This window comes from Euleptes europaea, chromosome 12, assembly GCF_029931775.1.
Source record: "Euleptes europaea isolate rEulEur1 chromosome 12, rEulEur1.hap1, whole genome shotgun sequence".
NCBI classification, from domain to species: domain Eukaryota; kingdom Metazoa; phylum Chordata; class Lepidosauria; order Squamata; family Sphaerodactylidae; genus Euleptes; species Euleptes europaea.
Genome location: NC_079323.1, coordinates 24,919,768 through 24,939,609, shown reverse-complemented (window position 1 = coordinate 24,939,609; position 19,842 = coordinate 24,919,768). Strand labels below are relative to the sequence as shown.

The 19,842-nt window shown below is 41.4% G+C and overlaps 1 protein-coding gene across 1 annotated transcript in view; it reads right to left on the bottom strand.

Annotated features, from left to right (window-relative positions):
* B3GLCT (beta 3-glucosyltransferase) overlaps positions 1-19,842 on the bottom strand; it is an 81,024-nt gene that overhangs the window by 43,750 nt on the left and 17,432 nt on the right. The window contains exon 4 of the mRNA XM_056858459.1: positions 19,502-19,611. Within this exon, the coding sequence (XP_056714437.1) occupies positions 19,502-19,611 (110 nt within the window). The remainder of the gene's footprint in view (positions 1-19,501; positions 19,612-19,842) is intronic.

The window sequence follows — 19,842 nt, the reverse complement described above, 5'->3', positions numbered from 1 at the left end:
CTATTACTAAGAATGCTTTATTTAATCTTCATCTGTCTTAGGAAGTGTCCTCACTTTAAGATTTTCTCACCTAGGTACTCTGATCCATGCTTTTGTAAGCGCTAGACAAAATAATTGCACTGCACATGGGGCTGCCCTTGAAGATAACATAGAAGCTTCAATTAGCATAAAATGAAGCAGCCTGGCTACTTATAGGATTTAGCTGGTATGTACATACAGCACCAATCTTGAAGCATTTACTTCAAAGTTCAAAGCAATGTGGTTGTTCTTACCTTTAAAGCCCTTCTTGGTCTGGGACCTACACACCTGAAACACTGGCCATTAACACATGGTTGTATTCGAATTTGTTTGTCCGTGTCCTATCTCACGCCTTCCAATCCCACGTTCAAAAAACTGAACTCATGGGGAGAAGGGACAAGGACAAACAAATGAGAAGGAGCAGCAGCAGCAGTGGCTCCTTTCCCCCCCACCCGCACCTCTCTCCCCCACCCAGCACCAACCGGGGGGTTAGCCCACCTAACTGCCTCCAGCATGCAGCCCGAAGCCCCATGGTCAAGAGGCGAAGCAGCGGCAGCTCCTTCCGGTGCCAATGCAGTGCACTTCCAGCCGATGCATACAGGATCACCTTTGCCAGTTGCAGGCAGCGTTGGCTGGAAGTGCCCAGCGTCAGTGGCGAAAGGAGCTGCTGCCACCTCGCCGCTTGACTGTGGGGCTTTGGGCTGCATGCTGCAGGCAATTAGGTTGGCTAAAACCCTAGCTGGTGCTGGGTGAACGCAGAGGAGGGCAGGGGGAGAGAGGCTTGGGTCGGGGGGGGGGAAAGGAGCCTCTGCTGCTGGGGCTACAGTGGGGAGTCGACACGGGTGCTGAAACGCACCATTCAAACTCCAGCAGCTGTAGTGAACCAGGCAGAATAATTGGGACAATACAGCATTCAATTATCATGGGGGAGGTCCAGAGTCAAGGGGGTTCATCCCGTGGCCGGGAAACGTCCATGTATGTGGCCTCGTGGGATTCGCTACAACTGGGGGAGATATGGGGCACAAATCGACCATGCGTTTTCGGCCATTCTCTCTTCCTACATCAACCTCAGCAACACTGTACTCTTTGCAGCAGTTTCTCTGTTCTGCATCTGCATAGGCTTTTTCACCCTGTCCCTGTATTGTGGAATGGGCTGCCAGAGGCTGTTTGGAAAGCACCAACATTGATTTCTTTTTATAAGACTTGTGGACTAAAATTATATTGCAAAGAGCTAAACGAAATTTGAACAGATTAATGACATAATTGCTTTTGTTGGAAAGCTCTGATGTATATTTGTATTGTTTTAATTGTTATGTGGCTCATGAGCATGATAGTAAGCCTCCTTTGGCTCTCTAGGAAAGACAGTATATAAAGGTTTTTTTTTAATGCCTTCTTTCCATACTCTGAGCCTTTTGAGAATTTTCAATCATCTGTCCATAGACTGATCTCTCCTTCTGCAAGACAGCAGTGAAACAGACAGCTCTTTTTCATGTCCTGCTTATTCTATACCTGGGCCAGGATTATAAAAGCTTTGAATCTATTATTTCATCTCCAATGGAACTTTAAGGCTTGCATCCAGACTAGACACTTCCACAAGTGCAAGGATTTCTATTCCCAGAATGTAATTTTTTTTCCTGCCTCCTCCCTTAGCAGCCTGAAATGCCCCCAAAATCCTGCTCTTGTGGGAGACAGGACCCTCCAGAACAGGACAGGGGAGGGACATTTTGGGCTGCCATGGGAGGGTGAGATTGGAAAATCAGTGAGTGGGTGGAAATCTTCAAACTCGCAGAAATGATAGTCTGGATCCAATTCTAACAGAGCATTCCTGAACCTCAAGGGTGAAAGCCCTTAGGAGGCCAGAAAGGTGCTGCACCGGCGCTCAGGCCCCCTGCACTGGTGCCCAGGCTACTTATGCCAGCATTAGTGGCCCCAATGCCAGCTTGAAGGCCTGCGCTGGCATTCCAGGGGGCGTCCCGAGAGGCGTTCCCAGGGCATTTTGGGTGGAGGGGCTGCCATTAAGCAGCCTCCTGTCTCCTTTTGCTCTGGGTATGCCGGTGGCGAGAAGAGCGAGGCTGTGCCTGCAGCCTTGCTTTTCTCTATGGGGCGAAAATCCCCATTTAATTTTAAAATACTTTAAAAGGCTTTTTTTTTAGTTTTCGGCACTGGGGAAAACATAGCCTCCTCCCCGCCACCCCCGAATGCCAAACTCTCAGGAATGAACTGTAAATGTTAGAATGCACTCTAACTTTAAATAACCCACATTATTCCCCCGTGCCACATGGCAAGCAACTTTTATTAATGTCTACTTTTAAGCTGAATGATTTTTATATTTTTTTAAATCATGTTATTGCTGTTTCATTGTGGTATCACTATATTTAATAGTAAATTAACTGGTGTCTGTGCAGGATCTCTACCTATTCAAGGTACTCCCCAGCTATGAAGAAAAATATGACTTTATGAATTAACTAAAAGAAAAACCAACCAATATGCCCAGAAGGGATGTAATGTTAAAAGATGCTGAGCGTGGGTTAAGAGGAAAAAGAGTAGTTGCATCAGCCTGTTCAAATTCCTGAGAGCTTTGAGGACTCTAGAGAGGAAATTATTGGGGCAGACGCGGTAAGATTTCCAAATTGTTTCCCCTCCTGCTATTCCTCACAGCTTGTGGTTTATATTTCCAAGAAGGCATTTCTAGTCTTCATTACATTTTCTTTCTAAATATATTTTGAGAACATTTCTGGGTATCCTTTTATCAATGCTTTTATAGCCAGCATTATAAAGAGTTACTAATTATATGCTACATGCAAATGCGTATAATTCATAGAACAGTGCTTGATGATAGAGTACAAAATACCAACACCTCAAAATATGGCTAAGATTGTTATCCAAATCAAGATGAAGTAGCTAGATTAATTTTATAACTGTTAAAAAATTTAATTCCAGTTATACATTATTTACGGATAACTCTTTTAATTGATGGTCAACAGCATTATCTCTAACTTTCTGATCATCTGCCATGATAGCAAGTACCATATAACACTTTTGAATGTTTTTCATCACACTGTACAAAATGCAAAGGATACAATTTTACATTAATGATTCGCTATTGAATGAGTAGCAGAATAAAGGGAAATATAAGTTCCCTTGCAATGTCCGCATGAATGGAATAATATCTGTTCTTACAAATGAAATACTGAAGTATGCTGAATATTGTATATCAAGTTTTACAACTTGCTGGGCTTTAATATATGAAAGTCTTACATCTATGGAAACTACATCAGGTTATCAGCTCCTTGCTCTTTTGGTAGAGACAGAATTCCATTAGAGTACAGTTCTAGCAATGGACTGCATATTAAATAAAACAACAGAAACACATTTAGTCCTTCAAATTATAATCTGAATTTAAATGAACAGCATAATTGCAGACATGCTGCCAAATTGTCTACACAGCCTGCAGCAAATACTAAGTAATAAGTAGAATTTATAGCAGTCCAATCATTTTATACTCCTGGCTGCTTGGCTTTAATCCAATGGTAAATGGAGCATTCTGAAGGGATGATAGAATAAGAGACTAAGCCCAACCCCACAAAGTCAAAGTGTGTTTTCAAAGCCTGGGACACCTAGTGCATGTAGAATTTTAGGTGGTTTTGCCATCTTGATTATTTATAAGTTTTCCCAAACAGAAAAACAGAAGAAGAAATAAGTTCTTTCTTCAAATTTCACATAAATGCCTCAGATTCTTCCTGATACCTTTCTGTTTCTTGTGTATTTGCTTATGAAAACATCATCAGCCAAAATCAAGTCCAGTAGCACCTTAGAGACCAACAAGATTTTCAGGGTATAAGCTTTTGAGAGTCAAAGTTCCCTTTGTCAGATCATCATCAGCCAGTTTCTTGAAAAGCATGGTGAACAATGGGCGATATGAAAAGAGCAGACACACAACACAAATGTATCTGATGATTATACAGCCCCGGTAATGAATACTAGGGGTGTGCACAACGAAATTCCTGAACCAAAGATATAAATGGAAATCGCTGGTTCGGGTCATTTCTGTTATTTCCCAGAATGGTAACAACAAAATTTAGGTATTACTAAAACCCTCTCTCTGAACAATCCACATGGTTTTTGTCTTTGGGTGCTGCTAGCCAGCTACAGTATGTGCTTGTGTTTTTCGATTCTACTGATTTCCTGAGCAACAGTATTTCTCCCTTCTAACCACATCCTTGCAAGGAAGGAGCATAGAGTACTTCCAGCCAATCACTTTTGGAGACAAGCTGCCCACCATCACTTTTGGAGACAAGCTGCTTTTTGTTCTTTACAAGTACTATGGCTGGAAAAGTAGAAAGCTGGGGGCACCTTGTTCAGGGGCCCATAGAATTTGGCCCCTTGACCCAATTGCTTGAAACGTCTTTACTGGTTCTTTATTGGACATGCACCACTGTAATTCTGGTGTCATTTGGTTGAAAAACAGCCACTCCAGCCCCCCTGAAAAGTCCCCCATTGGGAATAATGAAAGTGCAATTACAATGGCTGGGGTCAGCTAGTTCAGTGGCCTGTCAAATTTGGCCTGTGGTCCAATTCACTTGAAACATGGGGGTTCTTCATTGGACAGGCAGCACTTACTCCACTGCAATGTTGGTGCCATTTGGTTGAAAAACAGCCGCTCTTGAAAAGTCCCCCATAGAAAATAATGGCAGACACGGATGTGTGTGCAAAGGAAGTCACTTTAATTTTGTGAAAGGAAACAAACAGACCACAACAACAAAGGATGGCAAATGCAGAATTTCCACTAGAAAGGTAAGAAATTTTTAGTGTCAGTTAGTAGGAAAATGCAGACAGGGTTGTTGTTTTAATGCCATTTCCAGCCAGAACTCATCTGCTAGGTTGCTGCTTGGCTGCATCAGTAGAACAAAGTGAGGCTCAACAGAGTCACCTACTTTGGGGGTCTGTAAAATCAAACCCCTTTGTTCAATCTGCTGGACAATTAGGGGAGGGTCTTTAGATTGCTGGAAGGACTGAGTTCTGTACAAATTTGGTGCTATTAACTTTATAAACCACTGCCCCAGACTCTCATATATATTCCTCATTAAAAAGAATGGCCCCAAACTCTGGAACCACATGGATTTGAATCCCAAACCAATAACGCCCTACCTACAAATAAGCAATCACAGTTAAAATTCCCCTCCTGAAGACCAAATGTGAAATTATAATGGATTTTTTACTTTGTGCACAGCCCTACTGAATATGCATAATACATAAACTACGTGTTACATGTAAAAGAATTATAATACAACCCCTCTGCAGATTATTTCACTCTGAGTCCACTGAAATCAGATACATAAATAGCAGACACAGCACACAGAACTGTCTGATCAATATTGCTACTATGGTGATGCAAGCGACACTCTACGGGGATGCACCCTTGTGATTCTAATATAAAGAATGACTACACATTAGGCACATAGGATTGTATTAACAAACACAGCTCACTTATAGCCAAATCATCTCTGAGATGCAATAAAGACAGGACATCTAAAGTACCAAAACAACAGCTGCACTCCTCAATCATCATTTCTGCACCATACAACAAATTGTGTAGAACGCAGTGGCGTGTATTTATGCCACTGTTTGCAGATGGCACAACAGCACTGTGTCTCCATAGGTCATGACAGTGCATTGGCACAGGCATTAATGTGTCCTACTCATAACAATGTTACTGGTGACACATTAGATGACAAAATCCAGCTGTCATTTAAGAGATTTCTATCTGTCTTTGCCTTTAAATCACTCAATACAAATAACAATCTCTGTGCAAAACCCTTAGAAGAAATTATCTGTGGTTTTGAAAATGGGTGTGATCAATATGCTGATGACACCTAGCTTTATAGCTCCCTACTCAAATCTCCTGGTAATGCAGTAGAGGACCTGAGCCACTGCCTGATTGCTGGAGTTAAGATGGCTAAGAGTGAACAAACTGAAACGGAACCCCAGTAACACAGAGATAATGCTGGTTAGTAATGCTGAGGACATTTCCCCCCCCCTTTAAAAAAAATTTTTTTAATTTTTTTTTATACATTCGATACAATCAATTAACATTGCCTTTCAATCTTTTCTAATTCTCAATTAAAACTAACATATATATAACAATTATCTTCCCCTACTTTGACTTCCCCCCTTCCTTCTTCTATCTCTAACTTATCTTCGTAATCCTCTTAGCAATTATTTTCTAATTCTTTATAAAAAAATTTTTTTATAAAACCTTCTAGTTATTAAAAAAGAAAGGAAAGTAGAAACAAGAAAATTAACCTAGTCTAAGTTATAACCTTTAACATTTTGCACGTTAAGTTCATTTTTGCAATAAACAATCCACGCCTCCCACTCCTTAACAAATTCATCATTATCTTTTTGATTTACTAACTCAGTCAATTTTGCTATTTCTGCTAGTTCAAACATTTTATAAATCCAATCAGTTTTGTCCGGTATTTCAGTCATTTTCCGCCCCCCGCCCCCACTTTTGAGGGCTATATTATAACAAAATGGCCCGGGAAGGTGCTGTTATAAAGGGAACAGAACTGTGAACTATAACACTGTGTAACAGTATGCATTATTTATCTGCTGTATTATCCTACTCTCACTGTATTCTTTTTATACTTATATAAAGATGTTTTCTGCCCTGTTAATACAGCATGTTTTAACACTCTGATTTGTTTCAGATACGTGTAATCCTAGTCCATTATATTGCTTATCAGATGTCTCAGCCTATGATTGCAGTGATTTACAGTCAGTGAGAAAGGCAGGCTATAAATTAACCACCAAAATAATTAAAAATAATATGTATCCAAAAAAACAAACCCCTCAACATTAAATTAAACATTTCAGACAGTTAAAACATGAGTGAACAAAATTTTCAAATTCTTTCAGACTTTGGGAAATGTGCTTCTTATGGTCAGTCTCAATTAGCAGTCTGGCTTCTATATTCTGGATCAGTTTTTAACTGTCTTCAAGGGAAATGTTACATTACATTTCAGTAATTGAGCCTAGAAGTTACTAAAGCTGGATAACAGGCAAGATTCTTTCTATCTTCAAGTCTTGGCACACCAGTGGAAGCTGTTGAAAAGCACTATATACGATAGACAATATCTGAGTTCCAGCCATAAAACTGGATTTAAGTACCCCTTATCTACACACCTGATCTTTAAGGGGGTGTGGAATCCATCTGTAACAGGAGAACCCCTACTAACCTAGGTTAATCAATCAGTACTAACAGTACCTCCCTCTCCTCTGGACAGAACGTTAACAGCATAATATTTATTTACGTTATTTATAGTCCACCTTTCTCATTGGGACTTAAGGCAAATTACACAGAGTGAGTCAATACAATCAACAGGATGGGACATTCAGTAAACAATGAAATAGGATTTGGGTTGTAGCACCAAACAGAAATCTAAAAAACAGAATTGTAGTAAGGCATAAGTGTTAACATGACACATAAAAGGATGCAAGATTACATAGCAGGATCCAGCTTACAGCAAACTATACACAGTAGTAGACCACAGTGTCTAACCATTTATCCAAGTAACTTGTGAGCCATTTGTATAGTGTTATCCTATTGCCAACATAGAAAAGCCCTCCTGCATAATTCAGCTTTGCATAGTTTGCAGAAAGCCAAGAGAGTGGGAACCTCTCTGACCTCCTCAGGCAGACCTTTCCATAAGGTGGGGGCCACAACAGAGAAGGCACGTGTATGGGCAGTCAGTGATTTTGCCCATTTTCAGGTTGGTACCTGCAGAGTGACTTGTTCAGATGAGCAAAGCTGTCATGGTGGAGCATAGGTGGAGAGACAGTCTCACAGATATGAGGGCTCAAGGCCATGAAGTTCTTTGTATGTGGGAGCCAATACCTTAAAATGAGCCCTGATGAGCCAGTGGAGTGACTGAAGAATGGGAGTGCTAGGCATGCTCCCAGTAATAGCTGAGCTGTGGCATTCTGCACCAGCTGAAGTTTCCAAATTGACTTTGAGGGGAGATCAATGTATAGTGTATTACAGTAGTCTAGTCTTCATGTCACCATGACATAGCTCCAGGTGGCCAGATCAGTCGTACTGAGATAAAGGGCCATTTTTCATGTTAGGCTGAGTAGGAAAAAGGCCTTTTTTGCAATTGCATTAACTTGCTTCTCCAGCAATACTGTTGGTTGCAGTATAACCCCAAGGCTCTTAACTTGACTTGGCAAGGGTCAGATGAACGCCACCGAACGTAGGCAGCATAACAACTTTCAAGACCTCTGCCTTCCCAACCAGTATTACTTCTGTCTTTCCAGAATTTAGTTTAATTTTGTTCACTCTTAGCCGTTTAATGACAGCAGCCAGGCAGTGATTTAGGACCTCTACTGGATCAGTAGGAGATTTGGATAAGGATATATATAGCTGTGTATCATCTGCATATTGATGGCAGCCAACCCCAAATTACGAATGATTTGGTCTGAGAGCTTTTGTGATGGACAGCTAACTGCAGATGCCTTATACCAGTCTGAGAATCCTGATTGACAGGGGGCTCAAAAAGAATTCTACTGTTGACCTGAGGGAGTGGCAGTTGAGAATGGCAGTAAGGAAGGAAGGGGGGGAGTAGAGAAGGAGAGGAGTAAAGGATTGAGGAGGATTCTGAAATAGGAACGTGAAACCGGTAGCCCTTCCCTGAGGGAAATAGCTTTTAGGAAAGGGGGGATGATCCCTATCAAGTATTAAGGAAGGAAAATTGGAATCTGGGTGTTACGTTCCTGCCTCCACAGACTTTAAAACAGCTACATTTTTGTGACAAACTATCGTTTGTATATAGTTGTACAAAGTTTCCCTCATTCCTGTTGCCTTTTCACCTGCCAAGTTTAAAACTGAAACCCCCCTGACAGTCTGATCTGATCATTTCCCTGTAAGAGTGAAATAAAACAGCTTTTGTGTTGTGAATTAACATCAGCCTCTGATGTGCCATCTTCAGACATACACTAATTAAGAGTTTTTCAGTTTCTCAGCATCCTAGGCTGGGTCAGAATACATCTATATACCTTTTAACATCTAGGGGAACAATCAGAGAAACAAAGAAGAAGAAAAAGTAGCCGCTCAATTAAATGAAAAACGAAGTAGGAAATTGCAAAAGCTGCCGCCATTGCACCCACTAGAGGCGGGAAGGCTTCAGCCCGCGTGAGCAGCCTTGTGTGTGTGTGGGGGGGAGGAAGTTTTCAGCCGAGCCACATGCGCAGCCGTGTGTGTGTGTGGAGGAGGTGGGAAGGTTTCATCCCAGTCGTGCTGGGTTGGGTGTGTGTGTGGGGGAGGCGGGAAGGTTCAGCCCGGTTGCGCCAGGCCGCCTGCGCGGCTGTGTGTGTGGGGGGTGGGAGAGAAGGCTTTTTTCTCTTTTCTTCGTTTTTTGTCACTCTCTCCTTTTCTTTCTCTCCCTCTTTTTCCCTTTCTTTCTTTGTCTCCCTCTGTCCTTTTCTCTTTCCATCCGCCCTTTTCTTTCTTTCTTTCTCCCCCTCCCTCCATTTCTTTCTTTCTCTTTCTCCCTACCTCCCTTTCTTTCTCTCTCTTTCTTTCTTCCTTCCCTTCCTTTCCTCAAGATTGACCGCGGGCTGCAAGCTGAGCCCCCCTGGCGCCTCAGTAGCCCAGGCCGGCACTGGCTGCCCTCCAGCCTGGGAGGAGAGGGATTACCAGGGGGCGCAGAGGCACCCTCCAAGCCTTCGCTGCATAGCCTCTCCTAGGGTTGCCAACCTCCAGGTGGTGGCTGGTGATCTCCTGCTGATACAACTGATCTCCAGCCAATAGAGATCAGTCCCCCACTGGACTCTATGGCTATGCAGTCTTCCTCCACAAACCCCACCCTCCTCATGCTCCACCCCAAAAACCTCCCGCCAGTGGCGAAGAGGACCTGGAAACCCTAGCCTCTACCCCTCCCCCTGCTGGGAGATCTACGCCCGGTATGGCCCTCGAACGATGTTATAAATATGCAAATAGCCCTTGGCAGAAAAAAGGTTCCCCACCCCTACTCTAGAGAAAAGGACTGGATAGACGGTGGTGGAAAGGCCTCTACCAGTCCCCAGAGAACCACTATCAGTCAGGAGACAATACTGACATTGACAGACCAAAAGTCTCATTCAGTATAGGCCAGGTGAATGTGCTCATGTGACTGGAATACTGACTCCAGTGGCTTTCACAGACGATCTTAAGATGAAGAAATTTAATTAATCATGGGCAAGATCATAATCTTAAATTGTGCCAGTATTCCTTCTGCAGAGAGAATTTGCCCACCCACATACTAGCCTCATGTTCATTAAAATTCCATATTATGAATCATACCCAGCAATTCCTCTGTGGATTAATCTATTTACTTCTTAAAATGTGTGAATAGCAAGATAAAAGAGACTAGCAAAAATGTAATGGGGAAACTCTTCTCACATGGCTTATTGAGCTGAAAGTTCCCACTTGTTTCCAAGGAACCTATGCAGGAGACCATTTCTGCGGACTGTACCCTGTGAGGCATGACCCTTGGGAAGCCCTGCACAAATGTAAAAGATGCAGAAGATGACTGTAGTGACTTGCACCGTTCAAATTTATTTCAGTATATGTAATATATATTATTTATCATTTAAGTAAAAGATGTTCCCTAGAATCACAGAATCAAAGAGTTGGAAGGGACCACCAAGGTCATCTAGTCCAGCTCCTTGCACAATGCAGGAAATTCACAACTAACTCCCCCCCCCACACCCCCAGTGACCCCTACATGCCCAGAAGATGGCCAAGATGCCCTCCCTCTCATGATCTGCCTAAGGTCATAGAATCAGCATTGCTGACAGATGGCTGTCTAGCCTCTGATTAAAAACCTCCAGGGAAGGAGAACTTACCACCTCCTCTGGAAGCCTGTTTCACTGAGGAACCGCTCTGTTAGAAAATTCTTCCCTCTCAGTAAAGAGATGCTTTTAGAAGTACAATTTTGCCTCATATTTTTCTTTTTCTACTAAACTACACTGTTTATACCAATTAACTTCTCCAAATACTAGCAGGAAACAGGATGTCTTATTAATACCGCTTCACACCCAAATAAATATGAACAAATTGCAGTAAAAATGGAATCACAGAAAAAATTAACAAGCTACTAACTAGCAAGACAGATGGAAACTATATAAAATAACACTTTATTATGCTTTTGGCAAACATAAATCAAAACTGGAAAGCTTATTAGGATAGATCATAAAATCTAACTCAAAGGGAACATTCACCTGAAATATTTGTTCCTATACAACTCTGTAACTGGACATTGCTTGCAGTAATTTTAATGTTTGTCATTAGTTTTTTCCCTTTAATCACTATTACATACATAATATTGCCTTTCTTGCATGGTGCTCAGGGTGGCATTTCAATTTCACAACAATCCTCTCAGGTAGGCTATTGTAGTGATTTACCCACAGCAATTACAAGGCTGAACAAGATGTGAACCTCGGTTTCTGACATCTAGTCCCAGCCCTATACCATACTGACCTAATTACTTCTAGGTAATAAAGAATTATAGTCTCACTAACAGTTGCCTGTATATTCAACAATATGATTCCTATTAGAGATTTCAGAAGCACTAGTGAATGCCTGTTAGATAGTAATGAAGCAAGCTGTTACATTTAGTTATGAATCAACATGTAATACTTACAGGCTTCCATAGCCCAAGGATGCAAACATCTGCCTCTCTAAAGCCTTAGTATTCTGTCTTTATCTAAAACAATGGAAAAAATGCATGAACAGAAAATGAGACAAAATTATTGGAATGACTGTTCTGAAAATCATCCGTTTTTCAACATGAAGCCAGATCTTTTTCAACATGAAGCCAGATTTTCAAGAGACTGCAAATGTTATTAATGTCTATGTCTTTGGCACACCACTTTTATTATGCTTTTTCTAGTCTTTGATCCAATGGCATCTCAACAAGGGTCTTTAACATATTTTTTCAATGTGTTAGGAGGGTAAGCACATCACGTCCCTGCTCTTAACCTCCACAGTCTAGGCGCATGCAACTGCATGGATACTGGGAACTCTCCATGCAATCAGGAACCTTTGTTTGAAGAATTCAGAAGAAAAGAATGAGAATGTTGCAATTCTGAATGCAGGAAGGATGCCAGATGAGAGAGTAAAGTTGATTCCGTAGTGAAAAGAAGGGAGAACGGAAGCTGGAAGAAGATAAGATCATGGGAACAAGCAGTGGGGTTAGACGAGGACAAAAATGCAGAAACTTAAGTGAGCCAGGGTAGGGGGAAGGATGGCTAAATTAAGGGTCGTGTAGGAGTGAGAACTGGAACAGGGTGGATAAAGAGTTGATTTTCATTACTGAAGGAGTGGCAAAGTGGCGGGCGGAAAGCAAGTTCCAGGATGGTGGTAGGGTAAGTCTTAGTAAGGCATAAATATGGGCAGCAGGCACTGAGGATTTTTAGATTCACTCTATATAGTAATCCTAGAGTGCCATCCTATGCAAAGTTATTCCACTGATTTCAAATGGTATAGACTGGAATAAATCTGCACAGGAGGGAACTGTTCATTATCCAGGAAGATGCCAAAGAACGAGGCTAGGTCAAATTTATAGTGGACCAAAACTGACAATTTTCGTCTCCAGAGATATTCCGCTTGCGCAAGCATGAATCCAAGTACTGAACGGAGGTAATGAGCCTCAGCTACGGATTAGAGGGGCAAATACTTCATTAGCACAGCAGAGAAAATAAGTGCAGGAGAGGGATTAACTGAATATAGATAATAAGAAGTGGGCCAAAATGACAGAAGAACAATATTTCCAATGAAAGCTGCCCAGGTCATCAAAGGATTAGAAGGCAGTACATGGAAATGATGGAATGTGCGCTATTCAGAAGGAAATAAAGCTATAAAAAGACAGAGAATTTCACAACAGAGAGTCAGAGACTGAGCAATTCTTAACAAAGGTAAGATCAACATCATAGGCAATGTTTAGGATTAAATCAAGAGTTGCCCTTCCTGTTATTGGTCCATGACTAACAGTTCTGAGGCTTGCCTCATCATTGTATTTTGAACTTGTCGTATCCAAATTTACATGCACCCCACTCAAAAAGCAAAGCACCCATTTTACATAAAGGGCAATAATGAAAGTTGGGGGAAAGTAATTTAAAAAATCAGATGCAAACTCACTACCTTTTTTATAAGACAAGGATTCAGACTTTAAAAAACAACAATTTACATTTATCCTTTACTGTATTAATCCTTCATAGTATCCACGATACTCTTGAAACGCTGACAAGCGTAAGCTAAACATGCTTTGAAGGGACTGTTGTCAGAAATCAAGTCTATTCTCAAAAATATTTATCTAGGAAGGCTAACTGTATGGACTTCTGTAAGGCCAAAGAGGCAAGCAGCTACCACTCCTGCCCTTGCTGCAAAAATACCTCATAAAACAAAAAGGATAAGCTGACATCTACACAGCAACATTGTCACTTTCTTTCTTAAGTACATGTTTAGCTCAACCTTCCTCCAAGATGCTTAGGGTGGAACACATGGTTTTCCCCACCTCCACTTTACCCTCTGAAATAGGTGAGGCTATGAAGTGATTGGCCCAAAGTCACCCTGTGTGTCCCCTCCTTCTGCTGAGACCACTCAAATCTGATCCCCAGTATCCTTTTAGCTGTTTTGAAGGGCATCCTCTTGAAAGCCTAGGCATGGTGGGGGTCCCAAGAATGAGTCTAAAAAGCACACCTGTGTCTGCCATGGCCAAGGTAAATTCTATCACAGTGGCAGGGTATCACTGGAATGCAGAAAGCAGTTACATTCCCCCAGTTCCAAACCATACCTACTACTATAATATCCCTGCTCCAAGGGATACTTCATCAAGGTAACATGACAGCTGGGTAAACGTCAAGTATCACTAAACCAACCCAGCCATGGATAAAGGCACCCTAACATCCAATCCACCCAGGATGAGAAATCAAACCCATTATTCACACCCTGTCTTTTATCAATACGCTAAAACCATCCAATAATAGTTTCACCTTGGAATGTCAGGCATTTCCCTCCTAATTTTCCCACCAAATTTTGATGGCAGCTACCTTCTAACTGCCCAATTAAATTCAAACTTCATATCTTGCACCAATCCCGATCCTGAGAAAGTAAGGTCTCTTGCCTTGCTATAAAAGATCCTCATAAAAGATCTTCCCCATAAAAGATTACCCCAAGTTGGTGGAAAGTGTGCCAGGCCTTCCCACTACCTAGATACCCCTACAACTACTTCACAGGCCCCTCTTCTCTCCTCGACACTCTGCTGCCTTGGACTTCTGCTGCACAGACCCCCTGAAATCTTCCACTTCGTATCCCCCTTGGATCAGGTAGTATCACCTATTCAAATGTCCTCACTTTCCTCTCCTTGTCTCTTCTCTCTTCCTTACCCTATCCTCGTAGTGTGTATGTGTGTATTAGGAGGGAAAGTGGTTTATTCGTGGTCTTAAGGATTTGTTGTGTTAGCCAAATTGCCTTTTAACTTGGGGAATTAGCAAGCAAGATGGCAAAACTACAATATTTGTTTTTATAGCGGTATCGTAACCTTTGTCTACCAGAGCCGGTAGCTGTGACCTTTAAATAAAGACAGAAGCAATTGATTCCAAATTAAGAGAGTTTATGTCTTTTCAATCAAATCAGTGATGCATACACACATACAGAGAAATCTAGGAAATTCAAAGAGAGGAGTACAAGCACAGATGCCAACGTGGCAGGGATCGTTGATGGGGTGATATTTACCGTCCTTGAAGAGGTGTTGTCCAAGTTCACGTAGACTAAGACAGAAGAAATTAATAGCAAAGGTGGGGGCAAGGGGTTCCCGTAGACTTGGCCTGGAAGGCGGGAGGGAGCGTGGTCAGGCTGCGCAAAACCCAAACCAACAGAGTAACGGCAAAGGTGCCAGGAAAGACCTAAGGTAACATAATGGGCTGGGGGCACCCCAGATATACTGTTTTTCTGGGGGCGGGGAGAGGGGGTTTACCCCCCCTAGGTTCCCAGGTGACAAAAGGATTAATCTGTGGCTACCGGGGTGGGGTAGTGAGAATTTGGAAATCTATTCTGATTCTGATGGCTTTTGCAATCCAGGAGGAACCGGGAGATCTCTGCTGAAGTGATTAACGTTCTGGAACAATGGGTGCGTTCTCTGCAAACGTCCGAGGATCGCTGCTGCATAACTGGCGGAACGACTCATCACTGATATCAGGATCGCTGCTGATTGCCCATTAAGCTGCTGATGTTGAAATGGGAAAGGGGGGTGTTGGCACTGACTATGTGACTGTCTGCTTTTCATGACATGGCTGCGGCTGGAACATAGTTTGTGCAGGAACATGGAGTCTCTTAGGTTCGCTGGAGGTTGCCCTTGCTTCTGTTTCCTAGCTGCTGGCTGCACGGAGCTCGCAGGAACGGCCGTGTCAGTTTCAACAGAGCACGCAGCGGCCGTCCCGTAGCGTTTGGGGCGCGCGCGGCTGGAACAGTACTCGTGTGCCTGCATATCGGGTTGCCAGGTCCAGTCCGGGAATTTAGGCGGCCCATATGCTTTCAGTTGTTTTGGTTTGCACTTAGTGGTGTGTGTTCAATTGTTAGTAAATAAATCCTTCATTGAATTGGTCTCTGTCCCTTTTCCTTTGGAAATATTGCTCTAGAATAAAACCTCCATCTACATAGACAAAAAGATTCCTTGTTTACCCTTCTGGAGACCCTTTAACAGCTAATTCCCCCCTTCTCTGGGTCCAGTTCGGGTAACAACCCAGTGAGGTTCACGGAATAGAGAGGATTTGACGGGGGGGGGGGGTCGCCCAGATCCAAGTCCAACCCACAAATCACTACATAACATTGGCTCTCTTCATAAAATCTTTGTCAAAAGGCGGTCAATTAACAGTATTTGACTAGTTGGTCAGATTACCAATCTTATTTTGAGGTTGTAAATAGGAAAAAAAACTGGATAGGCATTACAAGCTCCGCAGACCACAACTAGCATGCCAAAGCTTTGCTCTCAGAGACAGCTGCCTATGGGTAATAATGACAACCTGCAAAGGCTGGGAAGAATATAAGCAAGCAGCTGGGGAGAGGGCAAACTTGACCTACTGGATTAATATTGGATAATCTTGATACCTGCAGCCAGTATAGTATACCAAATGCCTTTAGTTTTAGATGAGCATCAGGGGACAGGGTTCAGATCTCCATTCTGTCATGAATGTTACAGCCAGACTCAGTTGTACCTAAGTCACAAAGCTGTTCAGAGGCTAAGCTATGGAACGGAGAAACATTTATGCTACCCTGAATGTCTTGGACAAATAGAAATGTTATATATATATGAAACAGGCAGTTGTTGCAGTGCTAGTCATAAGCATATTCTGTTGTCATACTTAACACATCTTCATTTGGAGATAACTGATGTTATCCTATTTGCATAAAATTTGTACAAACATTGCAAAGCATTTTTTTTTTATTTTAACAAAGTACATAATACTGACATCTAGTGGTGACAGTAAATTTTAAATTATTAATTTAGGTGAAACAGTAAGTGCATGGAGACACTTAAAGAGCAGGTTTTGTGCTAAAAGCTGAAGATACTCATCTGCAACCTGCCTACTATCTCTTTCTCTAGACTAGATGTTTCCTCTATTGATCCCCAAATTAGCATTCTCTTCCACCCGAATCTCTAGGCCAGGGCACAAAATTCAAGCACAGCGGCGCTGCCACAGATGAGCTGCCACTTCCACAACTGTCCAGCAGAACTTCTGTATGACACACCAAAAGTATCTGGATCCCACAGTGGTTTTGTGCATCATTTACATATGGGATTTCTCATCTGACATTATTTTTCTGCTCCATCAAGTAAAACCTTGTGACAGAAAACTAGAAGTGCTGTCTAAACTTTCCAATCTCCATCAAAGTTGTAGAATTGACATTTTTAAAAACTTGGCATAAACTTAGCTCCTCCCCGCTACTTACTATAGCTGTAATAGGCAGCCAAGGGCCAAATGACAAGACCTCCCCTCCCCCACAAAAAAAATCCAGATACTTTAGTAGACTGTAATTCACATAACAATCATGCTCTTAAATAATTGGACTTTAAAACTGCAAGAGTTAAAAAGCAGCAGCAGAAGATAATTTAAAATTCAGATTCTTTAACATGGAAGCATGCTGCCCACCATGTTTTATAGTAAGCCAGTTTGAGTTTGATACAGAGAGACATGGCTAATAAATAATTCAAATAAATAAACTTTTTTAAAGCCATTTGAATCTTTTATTTACTTAGTCCACCTTTCTCACTGAGACTCAACATTCCAAAGCAATGTGAATTGTTTAATTTTTTTTAAAAGGACCATATTATGGTATTTTCTCAGAGGTGTTTTTAAGGTTGATCTGCTGTGATGAAATGGCCAGCAGCATCCCACGCTGCTTGCACCTGTTTTGCGTATGCAGCCGATCAACGAACTCTATCCTACAAACTACCTTTGCCTCTTTTCCGCTGACACCTCTCAGAGATTTTTTTTAAAAAACTGCACATCTCAGAATACAGCATCAGCTTTACTAAAGCTCATACTGAAGTGGCAGTTTAGAGACAAATCACTTCCTGCCCTGTACCTGGTAAGGAGGAAATAAGCGTGAGAGATTAGAAAAATTATTTTAAAAGAAACAATTAATTATTAAAAAAATAAAACCACAGAGTATCCAGTACAGTTCTTATCTCCCTCTTCCATTTGCTGGAATCTGATAAATGTTGAGAGCTTTTTTAAGCACTTGGGCCAAAAGTGCTTACCTCTGAATCTTGACTAATTATAACAGTTCTCAATACACTAACTCTCTCACGGTTCACTGTAACTTTTCCTGGTTTATACTAATTTTTAACATAAATCTTTTTTTCCCTTTCTACCAACCAAATCTCATTGCTCCTTCCCTCTCCAATTTTAACTTCCCAGCTGTCACTTCTCAATTCCTGCTTCTCCTTCACAAGACTCTAAAAGGAACCTTCCTTTTTAGTTGCAGGGCTACAAATTCCACTAATCACGTACACATTCTTTTTAACCAATAAAACAATAAAACAGTGGATTTTGATTCCAACTAACAGAATTCATTAATTTGCCTAAATATACCTATTAAAAGCATCTTATTCATAACATGTGGAGTGGGACGCACCTAATACTGACATTCAGGGAAAAAACGTCTCTAATCCTTCCTTGTATTATTATAAATATTTTTGTCATGCTTTTCTCCCACTTAAAACCATGTACAGGGAAATGTCATGAAAAAAAGCAGAAATTCTACCCAAATCAGGTTAGGATTATGAGTACAGAGAAGAGGAATCACCTCACAAACCCTACATAAAACTATGAGAATCTTCAGCTATGAAGCATTCAACTGAACTGTGCCTTGCCTGACTGCGTGCAGAAGGCTCTGCCTACCACAAGATCCTATCCTCCCTAGAAATTTATGCCACTTCTCCACCACTTAGGTACAAACTATCATCTGCGGTCCTAGACCACGTGTCCCCAGGCTGATCAGATCTAGGGGCAGAATGCCACACCATGTGGGTTCAAAACCAGTGATTCCCAAGAAAGGATACTTTTAAACAAAATACACCTTTATTTAAATAACTTACGCATTCTAGGTTACACACACACACACACACACACATATACGCTCACTGGGAGTTCAGGTTGGCCACTCCTGATTGTGGAGTTTTGTTCATGACACCATGAGCATTAAAACATTTGGCAATTGGGGAGAGGGGTGTTCCAGGAAGCAGTGGTAAAAACACCCACACCAGTCACACCTTTTTGTTAACGCAAATGCCGTAACTTCATATGTCAGAAAGGCTGGAACCTCTAACCTCTCTCACCATCCATTATGTCTAATCCATGTCCACCTCTCCTACAGAGAACCATACCTGAAAGATTTAGGGTGGGATTCACATCAATCCCCCCTTGGTAAATCTTATAAAAATGTGGAAAATTATTTTCTGCTCATAGCATCTGAAGAAGTGAGTTATGAATCACCAAAGTTCATACTGGAATAAATGTTGTTATAGTCTTAAGGTGCCACTGGACTTCTATTTTATTTTGCTATAATAAGCTAATGCAGTGAGCCCTCTAAAGCAGTCTCTAGGGAGCCTTGCTTCCTATTTATTGCAGGCTTTTTATCATCTAAGTGCACATTCTTCTTCTTTTAAGAAGCATGAAAAGCTGTCTGATGGATGGAGGAATGAAGTACCTTTACTGCTTGTAATGTCCTGGATCCCCTCCAGATAGATACCTTTCTAAAAATAAATGTTACATTCTCTTCTTTTTAATGCTCTGGAAGGGAGGCAGACAAGTGAAATGGGTAAGAACCATCCACTGAAGAATTATAAAATGGAGGAAAATTCACAATGCATACATTATATTTCTCAAATGAGAAGTTTTATATAGAGACAATCATTAGATTTACCACTATATCTACTCATACCTTCCCAAGAACTGCAGCCTGTTTTAAAATATTTTGTTTTAGGTCATTTGCTCTCTTCGAATGAAAATAATTCCTTTGGCTTTGGATGACAAAAACGATTTCTTTTAGTTCTGTGAATCAAAAAACAAAAAGAATTGAAGGGAACGAAAACTACATGAACAAAATCTCAAATATTCAGATAATTAACTTTAACAAAGAAAGATATCTGAACAGTATCAAATCTTATGGAGAACAACATGAGAGAAGATTTCATTTTAGATCAAAGGATAAAATTTCTCAAAAGAAAAGCCATACTGGATCAGACCAAGGCCCATCAAGTCCAGCAGTGGTCTGTTCACACA